General features: G+C 32.0%; 1 protein-coding gene across 1 annotated transcript; it reads right to left on the bottom strand.

The window, feature by feature from the left end:
* Window positions 1–17: 17 nt before the first annotated feature.
* LOC111639121 lies at window positions 18–596 on the bottom strand. The gene is made up of 3 exons (XM_023384907.1): window positions 463–596; window positions 314–385; window positions 18–159 (listed from the first exon to the last, which is right to left on the bottom strand). Exons 1-3 carry the CDS (start codon window positions 557–559, stop codon window positions 26–28), a joined length of 303 nt encoding a protein of 100 aa, XP_023240675.1. The 5' UTR covers window positions 560–596; the 3' UTR covers window positions 18–25.
* Between the last annotated feature and the right edge of the window lie 9,165 nt (window positions 597–9,761).

The following is a 9,761-nucleotide window of genomic DNA, read 5'->3' as shown; positions in this document are numbered from 1 at the left end:
TTATGAAAGGTTCATAGTTACAATGTTAATTTGACAAGCAGTAGGCTACAACCTGAATATTTGTATATTGGGGTAATTCAAACTTCTCCCTGTGTTCATTGTACAAGGAAATTAGTTGAATTGTCCTGGCTTTGGGCCACTGGAAGCCACAGGGTTCCTCTATAAAAGATAGAAAATATTTAGCATATGTAGCCCTTATTATAACAGATTAAAAATTCTAAAATTTTTTAACAATCGGCGCTAATTACATCGTGATCTTAGTTTATCGGTTTATCCTTTCAACAATTTCATTCGAAATCAAAATTTGACTTACCAGCAGGGATACTCGGTCCAACTGAAGCAGTGGAAAGAGTCGTCAAAGCCAATTCTCTGGCATAATTTACATCTGTAATGAAGCCTCTGTTATCGAAATAGGATTTATGATATAAAATTATACACTTTTAGGAATCCCTTTTTACTTACCTTCCATCATCTGACGATAAACGACTTCATTAACGCGTAATTGAACTTCTTTTCCGTCCGGTAAAGAAACGGTAACATCGTACATGGACGCCGCCATCTTTGAACTAACGCCAAGCTCGTTGTAAGTTCTCCGGGCATGCCGAGCGCGCTAGGAATGCTAGCAATGACGTCACGGGTGCGAAAAGTATACGCCGTGCTCGTTGGTAGCTAACAAAAAGTATACAGGCTGAGCGCGCTAGGGGCGAGATCGGAGCTAAAAGTATACGCACCCATAGTATTGCTTATACAAGCAAAAAGGTAGTGATGGAAGTTATATAAGGACATGTGTTTTTACAAATTAAGTGAAGCAGATCTGCCTAGATAGATTGTCATCTGTGTTAACCTCTACCATGTGGCTAGACAATCAAATTTCTTTAAATATTTTACTTATTTTCAAATGCAAAACCTATGTCTTTTTCTTTGTGTTTGCACAAGTGACACTATAGTAATGGTTGCCATGACAACTGTTTGAAATATTTGTGGCCAGATGATGTATTATCACTCAAAAGAGTATATAATGGTTTTATTGTTAAAAATATTTGCATTTTTTAAAAATTAACTCATAAATGCTATCAAAATGAAGTTAATAAGTGAAAGCTCTGTAGTTGTGTTATTTATTGAGCATAGCTTCCAATAGTTTTATATTGACTTAGATTTATTTCCACCCACATATTTATTACAGTAGAGCATCGATTATCCGACCCCTGATCAACCGTCACATTGGTTAACCGACCGCATTTTAGTCAGCAAATTCAAATGTCCACTAGTGATGTGGCACTACAGTATTTGACTACATCTTGGCTACTTTAATATTATTTTTGTTAAATTTTTGCGTGTTTTAACTGGCAACACTGGCTCGACCATGAAAGGGAAGCCAGTATTTAAACGAGGCTTAATTTTCTAATTATGAGTGGTTGTTTGTTTTGTGAGCAATAAAATAATTTTAAAATAATTTTTAATGATACAATAGCAATGATTATTATTTTAAAAAAATTTTGTTAGGCTTAACATCGATGAAAATTCAACGCGAAGTAGGTTAATAGCAATATATTAATATACTAATTACATGGGATATACTAATATACTATAATAATGTATTTTTCATACTTTTCGGTTATCCGTTTTTTCAGTTATCCGACCAACCCCAGTCCCCAATTGAGTCGGATAATCAATGTTCCTACTGTATGTGAAATTTTTGTCTTTAATAATTTTTAATAGATAATATTTTGTAAATAAATATATATGTATTATAAATACATAACCATATATATGTAGATATAGATAAGTATATCTAGAAATAGTTTATATATATTATATACTATGTATTAAAACAGAAAATGTAATGAAATTAACTTTATTTTAGGTTCTTCCTGGCCACTAAATATTTTTTCATGGCAAAATTTTATTCTATTGGGATTTTTAGATATAATTGTTTCAATTATTCATATCAAGCAACATACAGGTAATATTTAAAACTTTTATTTGAAATCATAATTTTATAGTAGAAATTTTTTTATTAATTTTAAAGTAAATGATTCTATAATTTTTGCAGATTTTTGTATGAAAATGATTATTTTGATATTTATTGATATTTATTAAATATGAACTATCCTTAGTAAATATGAAATATTCTGAACTAATAAATATTTTACAGACTGATAAATTTGCTCCAGCAACTATTCAAAAAATGCCAGCTGATGGCAGAGGTGGTTAAGATATTAGCCTACCACTCTTTCAGTATCAAATCTGGGCAGATTGAAAATCTCTAAAATTCTGTAGTGGTGGTATTTCCCAGAATATTGGGTTTTGTCCCTTACCGCCTTGGCTGTCTTATTGTTGGCTTGGCTTGAACCCACAATGGACTTGAAAAAGTTCTTCTTAGTGCCCACACGATGGAAAGAGTCAACAGTCTTCTTCTTCTTCTTCTTCAGCTTTTCCCACAATATGTAGGGTTGCTGTTTCTGATGAGTCGTCTCCACTGCTCCCTGTCCTGGGCTGCCTCCACATTCAGATGCTTTTCTCTCAAGTCCTCCTCCACAAGATCCATCCACCTTTTCCGCGGCCGTCCCCGCCGCCTCCTCCCCCTCACTCTCATCTGCATAACCCTTCTTCCCACATACCCTTCTTCCCTCCGTACCACATGACCAAACCACTTCAACCTCGCTTCCTGTATCTTTGCTTCTATGTTCACAACTTTCACTGTCCCCCTCACACATTCATTTCGAATGTGATCCCGTCTCGTAACCCCACACATCCAACGGAGCATCCTCATCTCCGCCACCTCCATCCTTTTGACATGGGTTTTCCTTAAGCTCACAGTCTCAATAGCGTACAGCATAGCTGGTCTCACCACCATCCGATAAACTTTCCCTTTCAACCTAAGTGGCACCCTCTTATCACACAACACTCCTGACATATCCCTCCAATTCCGCCAACCAGCCTGAATCCTGCCTGTCACCTCCTTATCCACACTTCCATCCTCAGCCATAGTTGACCCCAGGTACTTAAAGGTATTGACTCTTTGGAATACGTCACAGTAACAGAAACGGAAAGAGTCAACAGTAAAAGAAAAAACTATCCAGAAAATGGCACAAATTACATTTAATTTTAATAAAATTATTTATAATGTTTATAATATTTTCTGAATAAATTAAAAAGAAAATAATTTAAATTTGAAAGTTTTCTAATTTAATAGTTTGAAAGAGTAAAAAAAATTTTAAAACAGATTTAAAAGGAATCCATCATTTTGGTGTTTTTTTGTTTGTGTTTAAGTAATGTATTCCAGTATTGGAGAGTAATTGACTAAAGGAATCCAGCAACGAATTGCATAACTTTCTTGGCAAAAAAGTTAAAATTGTGTATGGTGCCATCTGTTATGAGACATTATTAAAAAAGCTTTTAATATCATTAATTATTATAAAATGGAAAAAAGCTCAATTTTGAGGGTAGAGACAGGTTTTATAAAAAATTGTGAATGTTAATAATGAGTAAAATTTTCATTGAGTCTAATCCCACTCAAGATATGACACATGACTCCCTCTATCTTCCCACTCCTTCACCTTTACCCCCAAAATTTAATAGCATCAATGCCCCCTAATATACAAACTTCCTTGCAAAATTTTAGACATTTTTGACAAAAGGCACAGGAGTTATTAAGCCTTGAAATGGATGAACAAAATTATGCCCAAAAACACAAACACAGAAAAAAAACCCAACTTTTTTACATTTTTCAATGTTTCAAGCTCCCAAGTCTGAAAATGTAAAAATCTTTAGGGAGTCATTTTTTGATCAAATTGCCATACTTTCAGTCTGTTACATATTAATATAAAAACTGGAATAGTAAAAATGCAACTATTCAGTAAATTTTGAAATTTTGATTAGTAAATCAGTGATCAGTATTATTAAAACTATAATTAAATTATCATTGCATCACAATGTAATATAAGTTAGAAGTTAGAGTATGAATCTTTTGTATGAAAATGATTATTTTGATATTTATTGATATTTAGTAAATATGAAATATTCTGAACTAATAAATATTTTACAGATTGATAAATTTGCTCAAGCAACTATTCAAAAAATGCCAGCTGATGGCTGAGGTGGTTAAGATATTAGCCGATCTAATTTTGTCTTATCTAATAGCCTTTATCACATATTGACAGGACAGTTAAATTTGCTGATTATTAATTTGAATTTAAACAAAATCATGTGTGTACAAATGAAAAAGATTTTAAAATTATTTAAATTATGTTTGAAAAACTACAAACTTTTTCCTATCAAACTTTACACTTGTTGAAAAATTTTAAAACTCATTTAAAGGTTTTTGTATCAGATTTTTTTCTCGTGTTATCTTCTGAATCTTTAAATCATCTTTTTAGTGTCAGTTTGATTTTGGAAATAATGAAGTATTTTGTGGGAGATAAATTGTGAATGGGAAGGATGTTTGAGTTTTGAATTCTCAAACTCTGATAAAAAAAAAATTGAAATTTTACAACTATGCAATATTTTAAAACTGTAACATTATCCAGCAAATTATTGTAACAACTTTAAATATATATACACTACTATTTATTCATTATCAGGCTTGATGGAACAAATTCTTTGTAAATGAGTAATTGAAATTCTTTGCATTTTGGAGAACCTGTCAATTATATTTTATGCTTTTTTATTTCTTTGTGATTATATTAAGAAAATAAATTTTTTCTGTTACAGATTTTGGCAACTTTTAGCATACTTTAAACTTAAGAAGCTTTGGTTTATTAATCAAACAATTGCAAACATGACATTGTATAGAATTTATATTTTTATGAATCTTGTTTTCAAATTTTATGAATTGTTTCTTTAATATTTACATTTTTATTCCATTACCAAAGAATTTTTTGGGAATTATTTGCAATAAATTCAGAATTTTTAAAATAATTTTTGGAATTCAAAACTGTTTTGGTTCTACAGCATTTGTAATCTTCAAGTTTCTCATTGCCATCTTTAAACCATATAAATTAGTGATGTAACGAATATTCGGTTACTATTCGGTATTCGGCCTATTTTTTGCTATTCAGCCGAATACCGAATATTTAATCACTATTCGGCTGAATACCGAATACCTTAAAACAGGAGTAAGAAATAACAAAAACACAGTAAATTAATCATTTTGGTATTTAGATTTAATATTATCGGGTTAGTGTTGTTTGTTTGTTTATATTTATTTATAACATTTACAAAATAAAAAAAAATAATATTAGTCACATGTATTTACAATTTATAATTACAAGTATCAGCACACGTACACACCTATTCGTTCGAGAATCGTCACACACATCTGAGGGTCTGACCCTGTCTATTCTTTTTAAGCGCTCGTCTTTGCTCTTTCCTTTCTCTTTCCTCTATCTCTCTAGTCCACGTATGCCTATGCATACATCATAATACGCGCTCACGATACCTTCGATTCGTCACTTTTCCGTCGTTGTTTTTCCATTTTATAATTACGTGACTCATAGCCTGGTGATAACGTAGAAAAGAGACAGATAGGACATCGGTATATGTCACAGTTATGATTTCACAGATTCGAGACAGCTTGATAGTCCGAACAGTCCCAGGCTTTCGCCCGTGCATGCTAAGTGACTTTCATTACAAGCATTTAGCTTTCCAAGGTCTATGACAACAATTGTTTGGCATTGACGGCCGCAAATTTGGCGCCAATAAGGTGCTTCGACTTGTTCGATTATGCTATCAACTCAATTTCATATTTATTTTCACATTTTCACTTTGCGGTCTTTCTCTGTTCTTTTTCCGTTATTTACATGTGTAGGTCATTTCATTGTTATTCACATTTGATATCGTCATTTATCACATACTGCCATGACGCTCTTGTCTGAACTGTCAAGAATTAATGCGATTGGCGAAGCGTAGTGACAGTGGGCCAATGGAGAGCAGGTCCTGGCTATAATGCGATTTAATATAAAACTATGTCAAGTATGAGAGCTGGGGCTAGTAATGTGGACGGGTAACCGAAGGATGCATCACAGGGCCCTGGCTTTGCCGATTTGTACTCTGCGGCAGAAACCCTCAGATCGAAGACGAAGGAAAAGATATAGACTGTTAACCCTGTGGTGCCAATGGCGGGGCAGGGAAAGGGATCCCTATTGGGAGATGATCCTTAAGAGATCTTATAATGCGGTTTGCGTGCCAATTTTCATACATGCGTTAATCAAGCCGAATAGTTTGGCCGAATATTCGGCTATTCGGCTACGCTCCTGGCCGAATATACTATTCGTTACAACACTAATATAAATTCATACCAAGTTTTTTCATCTGTGAAAATATACTTTCGAAACAGCTTCCCCCCCACTATATTCTTCAACTTCTTTTCATCTCTTGATGTGGTTACTAGCTTTCTCCCACTGTTTAAGTTGTTTTATTCTTAGGAAATAATTATTACATTCAAGTATAAAATTTTATATGTAATACAAAAAGTTTAAAAGAATAACTTTTTATTTATTTATCTTCTTTATAAATAGAAATGTCATGTATATAATGAAAGATTCCTCTCCCCCCTGATTAACAGTATAACCCAGATACATAAAATATAATATATATAAAAATACAAGTGTAAATAGAAAATAAAGAAAACATAAAATAAGAAAAAAGATAAGATAACAATAGAACAAAAATATTAAACACTAAGAATTATAAAGTACAGTGATACCCCGAACTTATGCGATAGGTTGGACCGAGCGATAACCGCGTAAGTCGAATTCGTGTAAGTCGGGGTATAATTTTGCAATTTGTGTAAAATATAAGTTGGATGTATGTAAGCTAATAAATGTTCTTGTTAATCTTATATCTTCTTTTGATTCGTTCACGGTTACAAGAAATCACCACATAGAGTCTCTGAAGGCTCCGTAGATATAATAAACACAGAAATAAATAATACATTGTAAATTGTAGCTATGTGTCGATTCCGCACGACACGTCCGAATATGTAAGCTGAACAATAGTGTGGGGGGAGTGAGTAATCGAGAGTTGTGTGGCGCTCAAACAAAAGACGAATTGGCGAGATTTGAAAATCACGTAACTCCGGGTTCGCGTAAGTCGAGGTATTACTATATTTGTTTACAAACACATTTAAAATTACTAAAATCTTCATGTAATAAATTTTCAAAATCTATCATATTACAAGAGATGTGATAAAAGTATGATCTTTGAGAGATGCTTAGTCTATAAAAGGAAGTAAAAACATGTGTTACAAATTATTGTGAAATGTTTAAAAGTATAATTTGTATTTAGTAAATTTTTAAATTTATTAATCATTTTTACATAGTATGTTATAAGATAATCTTAAAGTAAATAAATTATTTTAACAATTTAAAATTTTATGTATTTCAGTTAAACCAATAATCCACACAACACGTTTGGAATATATTATTTATAATATTCATCCGAAAAGAATTTTGCATTTAATATTTCATGGCATATTAGGAGCATTTTCATCATCATTGTTTTTGAAATTATTATGTACTAATTATAGTAATTTGTTTGAACCCTGTACAAATGAAAGGTAAGTTTATTGTTAAGTTTGATGCATTTATAGTCTATATTTTTTTTTTTTTTTTCTTCAAAAGACACTGTGGCCAGGTTGGCCTTTTACAAGCATCTTAACAGTTAATCAAAACAAACAAACAAACAAACAAAAATCAGGACGCGAGCTGAGAAAGAAAAATTAATTAACAACAAATAACGTTGAGTCTTAACCTTTTTTCCATTTTTTTACATTTTTTCTGAAGATTTCATAACTCGATGTATTACGTAAATCGTCGCCTAGACTGTTCCAATAGAAGATTAATTGAAAGATCGGTGCAGATCTCCCCATCTCCAGTTTAACAATTGGAAGACTATAGTCACGAATTATACGAGTATCACGTGTTGATCTACGACATTCACTTATACCAATTCCGAGAAAGCTATTTTCTTTTTTTCCGTTTATATATTTGAAGCTCTCCAATACAATCTGTTTCTTGTAAATATCACTAATCTTGTCAATATTTTCGGTGCGGTAGAGTTCGGATACTGATTCCATAAAGTTTAAATTATAAATTGAACGCAAGTAACGATTTTGTGCTATCTGAAGTTTGTTAACTGCGTACAGAGATGCGGTTCCCCATACAGCGATACCGTATCTTATTCTAGATTCGATGCAAGTGTGGTACAGTCGTTTTGAGAGTGATGTGCTTAAAAAAGCCTGAATTTTCTTATTTATCCCAGTATACTTTGCCAGGGAAAGTGCAACATCATCTATATGTTTATTCCAGCGCAAATTATCATCAAAAGTTACTCCCAAAAACTTAATAGCATTTACTTTTTCTATGTTAAAATCAGTTATTTTAATATTTAGGTGATGCGGATTGATTATTTTATTCCTATTTGCAAAGCAGAGGAATTTAGTTTTATTTTTGTTAATTACTAATCCATTGTTTTCCATATAACTGTTTAAAATTTTTAAGATGTGATTCAAATTCTCCTGAAGAATTATAGCGTTTGTATGAGAATAAGTTATCACTAGATCATCAGCGTACATCAATATATTTTCTTTTAGTATAAAGTTAAACAAGTCATTAATATATATATTGAAAAGCAGTGGACCCAGGATTGAACCTTGAGGAACGCCCTTGTTTGGCCTGAAAGAGCTAGAGATAATCTGTCCAATTTTTACAAAGTAAATTCTATTTGACAAGTATGATTTTAACCAGCTTAGAGGAGTCCCTCTTAGACCAACAGTCTGCAATTTTTGATACAAGAGTTCGTGATTTAAGCTATCAAATGCTTTTGAAAGGTCCACAAAAACAGAAATTGCTATTTTAGATTTGTCGAGTTGTGACGTTATGGATTGTTTCAAATGCAACAAAGCATCTACCGTCGAAAATCCTCGTTTATATGCGTATTGGTTTCTGTGAATAACTTGGAATCTGTCTATAAAAGTTGAAAATCTCTTGTAAAAAATCTTCTCGAAAATTTTAGCCAACACTGACACTATTATTATGGGACGATAATTTTCAATTTCACTTTTTGATCCTTTATTTTTATATAATGGCAAAACTAAGTTTTGATTTAGTTTTTCTGGAAAGTAACCGTTTTCAAAAGATTTATTTATCAGATACGATAAAGGTTGAGCTAAAATATCGGATATGTGTTTTAAGATTTTAATATTTAAGAAACTGATGTCTGGAGTGCTGTTTTTCAAATTTTCTATAGTATTATAGACTTCTAAGGCCGTGGTATTTTCCAAAAAGAAAGTATTAGAAATACTAACATTTGTTATATGTTGCTTCGAGTTAATATTGCCGAGGACGTCCGGAGCAAAGCCTTCCAACGACCTGTAGTGCTCGGCAAAAATATCACTAAAAGTGGACTCATCATTTATCATTTTCCCTTTGTAATTCAAATGATCTATTTTAGCCTTATTCTTTGTCCTGGTTACCTGAAAGGGTAACGTCTTAATGCTTTTCCAGAAGTCAGAAGGAGATTTAACATTAGAAAACAGAAGACTGTAATAATTTCTCTCTTCATTACGGATATTTTTTCTAATTTGTTTATTCAAGGTATGTATATCTTCTAAATGTTTGTTTCGTTCTTCGAAAGTAGTCCAATTTTTATTTTTGACTATTTTAAGTAAAGTTTTCTTCTGTTTAATTAATGCGAGCGTATGTTCAGATATAAAATTCTTTAAGAAGTCTTTCCTGCTAGTTTTATTTTTTTTCACATAT

The sequence above is a fragment of the Centruroides sculpturatus genome, unplaced genomic scaffold, assembly GCF_000671375.1.
Source record: "Centruroides sculpturatus isolate CEXI.00-Female unplaced genomic scaffold, Cexi_2.0 scaffold186, whole genome shotgun sequence".
NCBI lineage: Eukaryota > Metazoa > Arthropoda > Arachnida > Scorpiones > Buthidae > Centruroides > Centruroides sculpturatus.
Note: the sequence above shows the minus strand (reverse complement) of the source record. Positions and strands in the feature narration are given on the sequence as shown.

Bases quoted from the DNA above. Each gene is read 5' to 3' on its own strand.
- LOC111639121 (XM_023384907.1), bottom strand. From the start codon at position 559: ATGGCGGCGTCCATGTACGATGTTACCGTTTCTTTACCGGACGGAAAA. The intron at 386-462 runs GTAAGTAAAAAG...GCTTCATTACAG, and splicing joins TTATCGTCAGATGATGGAAG to ATGTAAATTATGCCAGAGAA. The intron at 160-313 runs GTAAGTCAAATT...TATCTTTTATAG, and splicing joins TGGACCGAGTATCCCTGCTG to AGGAACCCTGTGGCTTCCAG.